General features: G+C 37.9%; 1 protein-coding gene across 4 annotated transcripts in view; it reads left to right on the forward strand.

The window, feature by feature from the left end:
- TUBGCP5 (tubulin gamma complex associated protein 5) overlaps positions 1–13,873 on the forward strand; it is a 102,146-nt gene extending 88,273 nt beyond the window's left edge. For 3 of the 4 annotated variants that reach the window (XM_027571919.1, XM_027571917.1, XM_027571920.1), the window contains exons 21-23: positions 327–415; positions 8,242–8,342; positions 9,300–9,687. In XM_027571919.1, coding sequence (XP_027427720.1) covers positions 327–415; positions 8,242–8,342; positions 9,300–9,346 — 237 coding nt within the window. In that variant the 3' untranslated portion in view covers positions 9,347–9,687. Of the gene's footprint in view, positions 1–326; positions 416–8,241; positions 8,343–9,299; positions 9,688–13,816 lie in introns of those variants that run through there. The other variant, XM_027571918.1, reaches the window with a different exon arrangement.
- Positions 13,874–14,530: the final 657 nt, after the last annotated feature.

Genomic DNA, 14,530 nt, shown 5'->3' on the forward strand with positions numbered 1-14,530 from the left:
GAGAGTGTATGGGATTAAGTCAATTTACAGCCATTGGACTACTTCCTCCCTTTTGTTGGTGAATTCAAATAACCATCCTAGGAAATGGTGACTTGCTCTGTTGGTCAGACTTTGCTGCTAATACTTCCTATGTCACAGTGCATTAGATGGGTGGCCTAATTCCAAGTGCACTTATTCACAGCCTAGCACCTTTCCATATTATATTGAAGGCTGTCATTGCATTGATGAACTTTTTTTGTGACTCATGTAGATTAAATAAAAGTGTTGGTGTCAGTGTCCAAACATAGTTACAGAGCCTGTATTCTGTCTGTGGCTTTAATCTCCAGGTCAGTTTTGTGAAAGAAGCCATCATGAAGGTATTGAATTTGGCTCTCATGTTTGCAGATGGTTGGCAAGCAGGTCTGGGGGCATGGCAGTAAGTATGTAGCTTGTGGAACCTCTGCATTGTGACCATTTCAGCTTTCCTTTTAAAACTGGCTTTTAATGTAAAAGAATGACTGCTTTTCTGTGAGGGCTCACTGAAGAGTGGGGGGCACAAACTTTCAGCTCTGGGCTAGAGAGTGGGGCGCCACCATTTTCATCCTCCCCCCCCATTGGTACTGAAAGCCATCAGGGAGCAAAACAGCACCACGAAGTGGAATCCGGAGCCACTAACACTGAGCTTGGCCCCCCGACAAGGAAGGTGCAATTTCCCACCACAAGGGCACCGGAGAATCAGCACAACAGGCCCCTCCCCCAGAAGACCAGCAGGAACAACCAACGAGCACCAAATTTACCTATCATACAGAACTGCAAAACTTCAGCTCTTGGGGAAAACAATATATAGCATTTGCAGTTGTTTTATTATTCTTTAGTCTTTCAGTTTTATTTTTTCTCTGTTTTCTTATTTTTTCAATTCTTTATTTTTATATATACATTATATATATATTTGCTTTCTATTCATTGTATATTTTATATACTTTATTATATATATATATGTTTTCCTTTCTTTCCTATTTTGAAATCTAGTTTCTTTTAACAAGCAGAGCAAAATAAATCCAGAATCTAGTATTTTGTTTCGTTCAGTTCATTGTGGTTTGATTTTTTATTTTGTCTTGATTTTGTTTTCTTCTGGTTTGTTTTGTTATTTTTTTCTGTTGTTCTTGTTGGTATTGTTGTCTTTTCTCTTTCTTCTATTCTTTTCTGGACATAATGACCAGATGGAGAAATTCACCATGAAAGAAAGAACAGGGGGTAGCACTCAATGCCAGGGATTTAAATATGGATACAACTAAGATGTCTGAACTAGAATTTAAAGTGATTATAAAGATACTGTCTGGGCTTGAAAAAACCATAGGAGACACTACAAAATCCCTTACTGGAGAAATAAAAACTAAAATCTAATCAGGACAAAATAAAAAATGATATTACTGAGATGCAGTAAAAAATGGAGGCTCTAATGAGGATGAATGAGGCAGGGGAGAGAGTCAGTGTTATAGGAGACAAAATGATGGAAAATAAAGAAGCGAAAAGAAAGACAACTACTGGATCACAAAGGGAGACTGTAAGAAGTTAGCGATTCCATAAAGCAAAATAATATCCGGATAATAGGGGTCACAGAAAATGGAGAGAGGGGCAGAAGGTTTATTTGAACAAACTATAGCTGAGAACTTCCCTAATCTGGGGAAGGAAACAAACGTTCAAATCCAGAAAGAACAGAGAGCCCCACCCTCAAAATCAATAAAAATAGGTCAACCCCTCAACATATAATAGTGAAGCCTGCAAATTTCAGAAATAGAGAATCCTGAAAGCCACTTGGGACAAGAGGTCTTGAACCTGCACGGGTAGAAACATAAGGCTGGCAGCAAACCTGGCCACAGAGACCTGGCAGTCCAGAAAGGACTGGCATGATATATTCAAGGTGCTAAATGGGAAAAATATGCTGCCAATAATACTTTATCCAGCAAGGCTGTCATTCAGAATAGAGGAGAAATAAAGAGTTTCCAGGAAAACAAAAACCAAAGGAATTTGTGAACACTAAACCAGCCCTGCAAGAAATATTAAAGGGAATCCTTTGAGCAAAGAGAGAGCCCAAAAGTAACGAAGACCGAAAAGTAACAGAGGCAATCTACAGGAACAGTGACTTTACAAGTAATACAATGACACTAAATTCGTATCTTTCAATAATTAACTCTGAATGTAAATGGGCTAAATGCTCCAATCAAAAGACATAGGGTAGCACTGGGTGTTATGCACAAACAATGAATCATGGAACACTACATCAAGAACTAATGATGTAATGTATGGTGATTAACATAATAAAAAATTTAAAAAAAAGACATAGGGTATCAGAATGTATTAAGAAAAAAAAAAGACCTATCAATATGCTGCTTAAAAGACACTCATTTTAGATCCAGCAACACCTACAGATTGAAAGTGAGGGGGTGGAGAACCATTTATCATGCTAATGGGCATAAAAAAAAAAGCCAGAGTAGTCATCCCTAGCCAAACTAGATTTTAAATCCAAGACTGTAATAAGAGATAAAGAAGGACACTATATCATAATTAAATGGTCTATCCAACAGGAAGATGGAACAGTTGTAAATATTTATGCTCCTAACATGGGAGCAGCCAAACATATAAACCAACTAATAACAAAATTAAAGAAACACATTGATAATAATATAATAGTAGGGGACTTTAACACCCCACTTACAGCAATGGGCAGATCATCTAAGCAGAAGATCAACAAGGAAACAAGGGCTTTGAAAGACATAATGGACCAATGGACTTCACAGATATATTCAGAGCATTTCATCCTAAAGCAACAGAATACACATTCATCTCAAGTACACATGGAACATTCTCCAGAATAGATCACATACTGGGTCACAAATCAGGTGTCAGCTGGTACCAAAAAATAGATTATGCCCTGCCTATTTCAGATCATAATGCTTTAAAACTTCAATCACAAAAGAAAATTTGGAAGGAACACAAACACTTGGAGGTTAAAAGCATCCTACTAAGGAATGAATGGGTCAACCAAGAAATTAAAGAATTTAAAAACACGTGGAAGGAAATGAAAATGAAAATATGACAGTTCAAAACCCTTGGGATACAGTAAAGCTGATCGTAAAAGGGAAGTATATAGCAATACAAGCCTTCCTCGGGAAGCAAGGAAAGTCTCAAATACAGAACCTAACCTTAAACCTAAAGGAGCTGGGAAAAGAACAGCAAATAAAGCCTAAATCCAGCAATAAAGATTAGAGCAGAAATCATAGAAATAAAAACAAACAATAGAACAGATAATGAAACTAGTAGCTGGTTCTTTGGAAGAATTAATAAGATCAATAAACCCCTAGCCAGATTATCAAAAAGAAAAGAGAAAGGACCCAAATCAATAAAATCATGAATGAAAGAGGAGAAATCAGAACCAACACCAAAAAATACAAACAATTAGAATATTATGAGCAACTATATGGCAACAAATTGGGCCATCTGGAAGAAATTAGTTCATTCCCAGAAACTTAAAACTACCAAAACTAAAACAGGAAAAATAGAAAACCTGAACAGACCCATAACCAGCAAAGAAATTGAAGCAGTAATCAAAAATCTCCCAACAGATAAGAGTCCAGGGCCAGATGGCCTCCCAGCAGAATTCTACCAAACATTTAAAGAATTAATACCTATTCTTCTGAAGCTGTTTGAAAAAAATAGAAATAGAAGGAAAACTTCCAGACTTACTCTATGAAGCCAGCATTACCTTGATCCCAAAACCAAAGACCCCACTAAAAAGGAAATTACAGACCAAATCTCTGATGAGGATGGATGCAAAAATTCTCACCAAGATCCTAGCTAATAGGATCCAACAATACATTAAAAAGATTATTCACTGGGACCAAGTGGGATTTATTCCTGGGCTGCAGGGGTTGTTCAACATCCGCAAATCAATCAAGGTGATAGACCACATTAATAAAAGAAAGGACAAGAACCATATGATCCTCTCAATTGATACAGAAAAAGCATTGACAAAGTACAACATTCTTTCTTGATAAAAACCCTCAAAAAGTAGGGATAGAGGAGATAGAGGGAACATTTCTCAACATACAAAGAACCCACATCAAATATCATCCTCAAGGGGGAAAAACTGAGAGCTTTTCCTGTAGGGTCAGGAACATGACAGGGATGTCCATTCTCACCACTGTCCAACATAATACTAGAAATCCTAGCAACAGCAATCAGACAACAAAAAGAAATAAAAAGCATCCAATCAGCAAAGAAGTCAAACTTTCATTCATTACAGATGACATGATAATCTATGTTGAAAACCTGAAAGACTCCACCCAAAAACTGCTAGGACTCATACAGGAATTCAGCAAAGTGGCAGTATATAAAATCAATGTACCGAAGTCAGTTGCATTTCTGTACACCAACAATGAGACAGAAGAAATAGAAATCAAGGACTCCATCCCATTTACAATAGCACCAAAACCATCAGATACCTAGGCATAAACCTAACCAAAGACGTAAAGGATCTGTACTCTGAAAACTATAGAACACTTATGAAAGAAATGGAAAAAGATTCCATGCTCATGGGTCGGAAGGACAAATTTTGTTAAAATTTCTGTGCTACCCAGAGCAATCTACACATTCAGTGCAATCCCTACCAAAATACCACCAGCATTTTTCACAGAGCTGGAACAAACAATCCTAAAATTCGTATGGAACATAGGAAAGACCCTGAGTAGCTAAAGGAATGTTGAAAAAGAAAGCCAAAGCTGGAGGCATCACAATTCCGGACTCCACACTGTATTACAGACTATAATCATCAAGACAGTATGGTACTGGCATAAAAACAGACACAGATCAATGGAACAGAACAGAGAACCCAGAAATGTACCCTCAACTGTATGGTCAACTAATCAACAAAGCAGGAAAGACTATCCAATGGGAAAAAGACAGTCTCTTCAACAAATGGTGTTGGGACTGTTGGACAGCTACATGCAGAAGAATGAAACTGGACCACTTGCTTACACCATACACAAAAATAAACTCAAAATGGATGAAAGACCTAAATGTGAGACAGGAATCCATTAAAATCCTAGAGGAGAACACAGGCAGCAACCTCTTTGCCCTCAGCCACAGCAACTTCTTGCTAGACATATCTCCAAAGGCAAGGAAAACAAAAGTAAAAATGAACTATTGGGACTTCATCAAAATACAAAGCTTCTGCACAGCAAAGGAAACAGTCGACAAAACTAAAGGCAGCCTATGGAATGGGAGAAGATATTCACAAATGACATCTGATAAAGAGCTAGTATCCAAATATAAAGAACTTATCAGGATGCCTGGGTGGCTTAGTCAATTAAGCATCTGCCTTCAGCTCAGGTCATGATCCCAGGGTCCTGGGATGGAGTCCCACATCAGGCTCCTTGCTCAGCGGGGAGCCTGCTTCTCCCTCTGCCTGCTCCCACTGCTTGTGCTCTCTCTCTCTCTCTCTCCTGACAAATAAATAAAATCTTATAAAAAAAAAAACTTACCAACTCAACACCCAAAAAACAATCCAGTCAAGAAATGGGCAGAAGACATGAACAGCCTTTCTCCAAAGAAGACATACAAATCACCAACAGACACAGGAAAAAATGCTCAACATCACTCAGCATCAGGGAACTACAAATCAAAACCACAATGAGATACCACCTCACACCAGGCAGAATGGCTAAAATTAACAACTCAGGAAAGAACAGGTACTGGCAAGAATGTGGAGAAAGGGGAACCCTCTTACATTGGTGGGAGTGCAAACCAGTGCAGACACTCTGGAAAACAGTATGGAGGTTCCTCAGAAAGTTAAAATAGAGCTACCCTATGACCCAGCAATTGCACCACTATGTATTTATCCATAGGGTACAAACATAGTGATTCGAAGGGGCACATGCACCCCAATGTTTATGGCCCCAATGTCCACAATAGCCAAAATATGGAAAGAGCCCAGATGACCAGTGACATGAATGAGTAAAGAAGATGTGTATGTATGTATGGGTACACACACACACACACACACAGACACAGTGGTATATTACTCAGCCATCAAAAAGAATGAAATCTTGCCATTTGCAATGACGTGGATGGAACTAGAGGGGATTATGCTAAGTGAAATAAGTCAGTCAGAGAAAGACAAATACCATATGATTTCACTCACATGTGGAATTTAAGAAACAAAACATGAACATTGCATTAAGGAAAGCACTTGAAGGAGAGCAGTGAGTGATATATATGCAATTGAAGAATCACCAGTTCTACCACAGAAACTAATAATACAGGATATGTTAATTAAATTCAATTTAAATTTTAAAAAAATTTTAAACTGACTTTATTCTCGAAACCCTTTTTTATAAAGTATATTCTGGGAGCCTTTTTACATCTTGGCAATATATTACATATCACTTACATTAAGGGAAGAGTTGAAGTTTTTCACTTTAATAGGCAGCATTAAAAGTGTGCCGTTCTTTTATGAGTTGTAAAACAGGAAGAAATACCTGAAAATTTTAATTGGAACAAGTAAATATTCTTAGATTGCATTCATGTTTACTTGTATAGGTTTTGTTAATTATGAACACTTTCAAACATACAAGTAGAGAGAACTGCATAACAAACTCTTGGTGCCCACCCCTATTCATAACTTGCTAAATTATTTTAAGGCAAATTCTGGATGTCTCGGTAGACTATTGTCCAGAATCATGTAGAAAGACAGATGCTGTGAAGTCAGAGGACAGTTTTTGAGCCAGGAGCTTGCTCTTCATATCTAGAATACCATCCTGTACTGTAAACCTGAATGTACAGTTCAGTAGTTTGATCCTGTCTTCTTCATAAAATTAATGTAATGATAATGCCTCTGTTACTTCCCTAAAATAAAAATGCAAGTCTCATTGACCAGACTTTTGGAATAATAGCTTGTACTTGTCAGTAAGGTGGTGAGAATTCATGATAGTGCTAATCAAAATTAAAATCTTAATCTATGGCTGCATCAGAACACTCTGAATGAAGATACTAAGTGTAGTTTAGAATTCTTAATGGCAGTATGAAAATAAAAGTCTTACTTGCTTTGTTAGGGCTGTCGCAAAGTATGTAAAGCACATTTTTCTTTCCATACCACTGTGAGGTGGAGGAGAAAATAACACTGCTGCATATGCTTGGCTAAAATTGAATTGTTTCAGTTTCTTCAACAAGTAAATTGTGAGAAAAATAACAGGGAGTGAGGAGGACTTCAGAAGAATTATCAGCCATTATAATTTATGGAAATTAATTGACCCTGATTCACTTACAGCAGAAGAGTGAAAATTTTCAAAAGCAACATGAATTTTGAACACTGCTTATTTGATGATATTAAAAAATCATTGTTAAATATTTTCAAGTAAATAGTGTTGTGGCTCTGTTTTAAAAGGAGTCTTTATCTTTAATGTATACACACTGAAATATTTATGACAGAAGGGCTATGATGTCTCAAATTTGCCTAAATGTGGGGCTGGGCTGTGCACAGGGCCTCTTGGCAGTAGATGACTGCTGAAGCTGGATGTGGGTGTGTGAGTGTCCTCTGTGCTCTCTCCTATGTATGTTCCATATTGCCCATAATAAAGTTTTTGTTTTTTTAAGATTTTATTTTTATATAACATTTTATTAATTCAATTAGGTAACATATGGTGTATCATTAGTTCTAGATGTAGAGTTCTATAATTGATCAGTTGCATACAACACCCAGTGCTCATTACATAAGTGCCGTCTTAATGCCCATCCCCCAGTTACCGCATCCCCCCACCCACCTCCCCTCCAGCAACCCTCAGTTTGTTCCCTATAGTTAAGAGTCTCTTACGATTTGTCTCCCTCTGATTTCTTATTTGATTTTTCCCTCTCATTTTTTAATAATTTTAAAATGTAGGCTTTTATATCTTTAATGTATTTGTTTCAAAAAGAAGATATACAAATGAAAAATACAGAAATGTGTAATGGAAAAGGGAACATCCCCAGCCATCCCAGCTTCGGAACCCAGTATCATCCAAAAAGAGCACAGTTTTATGTCCTAATGACTTTTTCCTTCAAATATTTGGAAAGCTTGTATTTTAAAGTAGGGCAGGAAATTTTATATTTCATTATCTTAAGACTTAGGACATTAAACTGAAGTATATTTGAAATTACTCCAAATATATTTTGTAGCCTACCCATTAACCCTTTATATACTTATTAATTGAAATTTACTTTCTTTCCTAGAATGGAATCTATAGAGAAAATGGAGTCGGATTTTAAAAACTGCCATATGTTTCTTGTAACCATTTTAAACAAAGCTGTCTGCAGAGGATCCTTTCCCCATTGTGAGTATACCATGTTAAATTATTACTGCTTTTATGTTTTCTTGTAGCTAAGTCCACTGTTACTGTTTTGGTACTAATCTCATAAAGAATTAGAATTTTTCACCTTTTTAAACCTGGAAAATCCTTCAGCAGTTGTGCCATACTTTGACTTGCTTTTTCAGAATTACAATGTGGTGAATTAATATCAGATGTAAAACACTGAGACTAAAGATACTGCTTTTTAGTATATGATTTGTTACACCAGTGGATTTCTAGAACTATTATTAAATAAAGCTGATGGCAGAGTAGATCTCAGTCATACTTTACTATTATGTGTAGCTTTTGTAATTATTCCTTTTCAAAAGGTAAGCATTGTTTTGGGGTGGGTTTTTGGGGTTTTTTTTTTTTGGCAGTTTCAAAAACTCCTGTACCCCCTGTAACATGTGTAACAGTTCAAAATACCATGTGAGGCAGACAAGTCTGTGGATTGAGTCACAGGGAGAAGATTTTTTAAGTGTGCAGGGTTAATCTCTTCCCTTTTTCTGCGTATTCTAATTGTGATGTACTAATTAAGAATAGCTGAACATTTTAAAAAACACTATGTTAGAAATGTGTTAGAGGAAACATTGACTTATTTGTCCATTTTTGCTTTGGGTGATTGTTATGCAAATAGGATCCATTCATAGGTTAGAACATAGCATTTTGTTATGAATTGACTCCAGATTCTAAGACATAGGGGACAACTGTGATTTGTTCAGTGAAATGCCAGATGTTTTGTTTTCAACATTAATCTGAAATACAAAATAAATCCTGCTTTTCCAATTTGTATTTAATAAACCAATTATCATCTTTATTTACATTTAAAATAATCAATTAAAAATTGGAAAGTCATTAAATACTTTCGGTTCTGAAATTATTGAAGCCTTATTTTCAAATATTTAAACCTATTTTTTAACCTTATTTTTATTCTTCCAACAGTGGAATCTCTCGCACTGTCACTCATGGCTGGCATGGAACAAAGTTAAATATCTTTAATGTGGTAAATACACAAGAGTTGATCTTTATACATAAATAATTCCACCACATGCAGCTGAGAAACCAGAATCTCTATTTTGGTTCATTTTAAAAACTGTTGTCTACTGTCTAGACAAGTACATTTGTAGGTGTTTTCTTTGGATATTATTGGATAGTATATAAGGTTATGTGTGTAAAATTATATCAATAAAGCAAAATTATATAATCTGTTTATACTTATATTTCCTACTGTAAGATACATTTATAGTATTGATACCTTTAAATGTGAATTATGTCATTTTTGGAAACGCAGTTAGTAGTATTAAAAAGAAAGCATTTTAAATTCTAGTCTCCTTTTGCTTGGTCATAGAAACTTTTATATAGTTTTTCTTTGTTTCTGTTTTTATTTTTTTAGGTCTTATTTAAATTCAAGTAGGTTAACATACACTGTATTATTAATATCAGGAGTAGAACTTAGTGATTCATCACTTGCACATAACACCCACTGCTCTACTTCAAGTGCTTTCCTTAATGCCCATCACCCAGTTACCCCATCCCTAAACCCACCTCCCCTCCAGCAACCCTCAGTTTGTTCCCTGTAGTTAAGAGTCTCTTATGGTTTGCCTCCCTCTCTGTTTTCCTCTTATTTTGTTTTTCCTTCCCTTCCCCTGTGTTCATCTGTTTTGATTCTTAAATTCCACATATGAGTGAAATCATATGGTATTTGTCTTTCTCTGACTGACTTATTTCACTTAGAATAATCCCCCCCTAGTTCCATCTACATGTCATTGCAAATGGCAAGATTTCATTCTTTTTTTTTAATTTTTTATTGTTATGTTAATCACCATACATTACATCATTAGTTTTTGATGTAGCGTTCCATGATTCATTGTTTGTGCATAACACCCAGTACTCCATGCAGAATGTGCCCTCTTTAATACCCATCACCAGGCTAACCCATCCCCCACCCCCCACCCCTCTAGCACCCTCAGTTTGTTTTTCAGAGTCCGTAGTCTCTCATGGTTCGTCTCCCCCTCCGGCTTATTCCCGACTTACTGCCCTTCATTCTTCCCCTCCTGCTATCTTCTTCTTCATTTTTTTTTCTTAACATATATTGCATTATTTGTTTCAGAAGTACAGATCTGTGATTCAAGATTTCATTCTTTTTGATGGCTGAGTAATATACCACTGTGTGTGTGTGTGTGTGTGTGTGTGTGTGTGTGTACACACATCTTCTTTACTCAGTCATCTGTTGAGGGACATCTGGGCTTTTTCCATATTTTGGCTATTGTGGACATTACTGCTATAAACATTGGGGTGCATGTGCCCCTTTGAATCACTATGTTTGTACCCTTTGGATAAATACACAGTGGTGCAATTGCTGGGTCATAAGGTAGCTCTATTTTAACTTTCTGAGGAACCTCCATACTGTTTTCCAGAGTGTCTACACCGATTTGCACTTCCCCTTTCTCCACATCCTTGCCAACATCTCTTCTTTCCTCAGTTGTGATTTTAGCCATTCTAACCAGCTCTTAGTTTCATTGATCTGTTCTACTGTTTTTTGTTGTATATATATATTTTAAAGACTTTATTGGGCGTCTGGGTGGCTCAGTCGTTAAGCATCTGCCTTCAGCTCAGGTCATGATCCCAGGGTCCTGGGATCGAGTCCCACATCGGGCTTCCCGCTCAGCGGGAAGCCTGCTTCTCCCTCTCCCACTCCCCCTGCTTGTGTTCCCTCTCTCTCTCTCTCTCTCTCTCTCTCTGTTGAAAAATAAATAAAATCTTTAAAAAAAAAAAAGACTTATTTGACAGACCAAGGGAACACAAACGGGGGAGTAGGAGAGGGAGAAGCAGGCTTCCTGTGGAGCAGGGAGCCCAATGCAGGGCTCGATCCCAGGACCCTGAGATCATGACCTGAGCCAAAGGCAGATGCTTAACGACTGAGCCACCCAGGCGCCCCCCTTTTTTTTTAAGATTTTATTTTTTTTTTAACATTCATTTATATATTTATTTGAAAGAGAAAGCACAGTGGGGAGGGGCAGAGAGAGAGTCTTAAGCAGACTCCTCACTGAGCACAAAGCCCAATGCAGGGCTCAACCTCAAGATCCTGAGATCACGACCTTAACCTAAACCAAGAGTCAGACGCTTAACTGTGCCACCCAGGTGCACTTACATATAATTTATTTCTGCTCTATATTATTTTCCTTCTGGCTTTAGGCTTTATTTGCTGTTCCTTTTCTAGCTCCTGAAGGTGTAAGGTTAGGTAGTGTTTGAGACTGTTCTTGTTTCTTGAGGTGGGCATGTATTACAATATACTTACCTCTTAGGGCCACCTTTGCTGCATCCCAGAAGTTTTGGACTGTCGTGTTTTCATTCTCATTTGCTTCCATGTATTTTTTTATTTCTTCTTTAATTTCCTGGTTTACCCATTCGTTCATTATTATATGTTCTTTAATCTTCATACATTTGTGGTCTTTCCAAATTTTTTCTTGTGGTTGACTTGAAGTTTCATAATGTTGTGAACTGAAAATATGCATGATATAATCTTGATCTTTTTATACTCATGGAGTCCTGATTTGTGACCCAGTGTGTGATCTATTCTGGAGAATGTTCCATGTGCACTTGAAAAGAATGTGTTTTCCTCTGCTTTAGGATGAAATGTTCTGAATATATCTATTAAGTCCATCTGGTCCAGTGTGTCACTCAAAGCCATTGTTTCCTTGTTGATTTTCTAGATGATCTGTCTATTGCTATGAGTGGTGTTAAAATCCTCTACTATTTCTGTATTATTATTATCAATGAGTTTATGTTTGTTATTAATTGATTTATATATTTGGGAGCACCGAAGTTGGAGCATAAATATTTATAATTAGATCTTCTTGATGGATAAACCCCTTAATTTTAGTGCCCTTCTTCATCTCTTTTTACAGTCTTTGGTTTAAAATGTAGTCTGTCTGTTATAAGTATGGCTACTCTGGCTTTCTTTTGATGGCCATTAGCATGATAAATAGTTCTCCAGCCCCTCAGTTTCAATCTGCAGGTGTCTTTAGGTCTAAAATGAATCTCTTATAGGCAGCATATAGATAGGTCTTGTTGTTTATTCATTCTGATACCCTATATCTTTTGTTTGGAGCATTTAGTCCATTTCACACTCAGAGTGATTATTGAAAGATACGAATTCAGTGCTGATGGGCAGGGGTGGGAGGGGTGCAGTGGGGGGAATGGTGTTGCCCCACTCTCTTGACCCCTGAGCAGTGAGTTCGCACCTGCCACTCTTCAGGAAGCTCTCACAAAAGATCAAACAATCACCTCTCTTGTGTCCCCAGCTTCTGTCAGGTCCCTGCCTGCATCCAAGCTGTCTGCCTGCTAGGTGGTACAGTACTCCTGTGTTTTATCTCAGGCGTGGGGCTGGGTTTCAAAACTCCAAATTTTAGACATCCCTGAGGGGCAGACCCATGCTGATCCTCTGGGGGAGGGTCTCCCCACACTTTTGCCATTTGCTTGTTTTTTCCCAGAAATCAGTTGTATGATAGCACAGCAGTTTGGAGTTTATGGTAGAGATCAGCAAAAAGAGCACCATGGCTTGCTGTCCTTCGCTGGTGTCTTTGTTCCTCTGCAAGGGAACAGGGCAGCTCAGTGGTGTCCATGAGGTCTTTTGTCCCTGGAGCGGTTGTGCCCCCTCTCCCAAATGTGCTCCAAGCAGGGGAATGGTTTCTTCCCATGTAACCAAGGGGATCCTGAGACCACACTGCCTGCTCCTATGCTTCCACCCTCCTTTCCCACCAGAGCACCGCCAAGCCCACCAGGCACAACCCTGGTGATGGCACGGACCTCCAAAACTTCAGACTTTGTCCTCCACTGCTTATCAATGCTTGCGGTAAGCAGCCCCCTTCCTTTTCCCAGGCAGTGGTTTTGGGGAAGAGTTTTTCTTGTGCAATATCTGCAGGCTGATTCACTGTGTGTGTGTGTGTGTGTCTGTCTGTCTTTCTCCACTCTCCATGATCAGGGCTCCCTCCCCATTACAGCAGCCTCAGTTCTTTTCTCCCCCAAATCAACTCTCCATAACTCCTACCTTCCATGATGGGGTCAATTTTGCTTCTTCCTGTGCAGTTTTGCTCTCTCAATCCTCAGATCAATTTCTTAGGTGTTCAAAATGATTTGATACTTATCTAGTTGTGTTCAAGGGATGAGGCAAGCTTAGGGGCCACCCCACTCCTCTACCATCTTAACTCATCCCTGCAAAGGGGTTTTTAAATTGACTTTTCTTTTAATTTGACATCTGGCTAAAATAAACAAAGGAAATATATAAAGGATAGGGCTTCAGATAATCAAATTGCCATTTAGGATGTATTATAATGAGCATGGACATTCCTATCTCTGATCGTGAAAATGACAAGGTATAATTAATTTATTCAAGATAAATATGCCCGTCTTGTTTATGATGTATTTGTTTCTTTTTTTTTTTTTAATTTATTTATTAGACAGAGAGGGAGAGACTACAAGCATGGGGAACATCAGAGGGAGAGAGAGAGAGGCAGGCTCACCCGCTGAGCAGGGAGCACCATGCGGGGCTCGATCCTGGCACCCTGGGATCAAGACCTGAGCCGAAGGCAGATGCTTAACGACTGAGCCACCCAGGCGCCCCTGATGTATTTGTTTCTTATTTGTCCTCTTCACTGCACTATGAGATCCTTGGGAACAGGCCTGTATCTGACCATGTTATGGTCAGCATCTGTCATGGATCAAGGTGTACAGGAAGTGCGCAGTGTGTTGAATGAGTGAATACCTAGCACAATGAAAAATGGGTTATCTGTGTCATGAACCTGTACATCCTCATATAAACCAGAATCAGAACTACATGTTGTATTCTAGCATATGAGAAGAAATGCAATTATGCTCTTATTTTTGTTTGTTTGCTTTTACAAATCAGGTCAGATTCTTTGCATTCAATTAGGACACTGTATTGAACTTCAGTTTGAATTAAGTTTTCCATTTACTAGATTGTAAATTGACTTTCTCTTTTTATTTTTTAATTTTTTAAACTTTTATTTTTAAGTAATCTTTACACCCAACATGGGACTCAAACTTAACAACCCCAAGATCAAGAGTCCCATGCTCTACCAAGTGAGCCAGACAGGTATCTCTACTTTATATTTTTAAAGTCAAGTTTATTGAGGTAACGCTTGGAGTAAAAG

This window comes from Zalophus californianus, chromosome 6, assembly GCF_009762305.2.
Source record: "Zalophus californianus isolate mZalCal1 chromosome 6, mZalCal1.pri.v2, whole genome shotgun sequence".
NCBI classification, from domain to species: Eukaryota; Metazoa; Chordata; class Mammalia; order Carnivora; family Otariidae; genus Zalophus; species Zalophus californianus.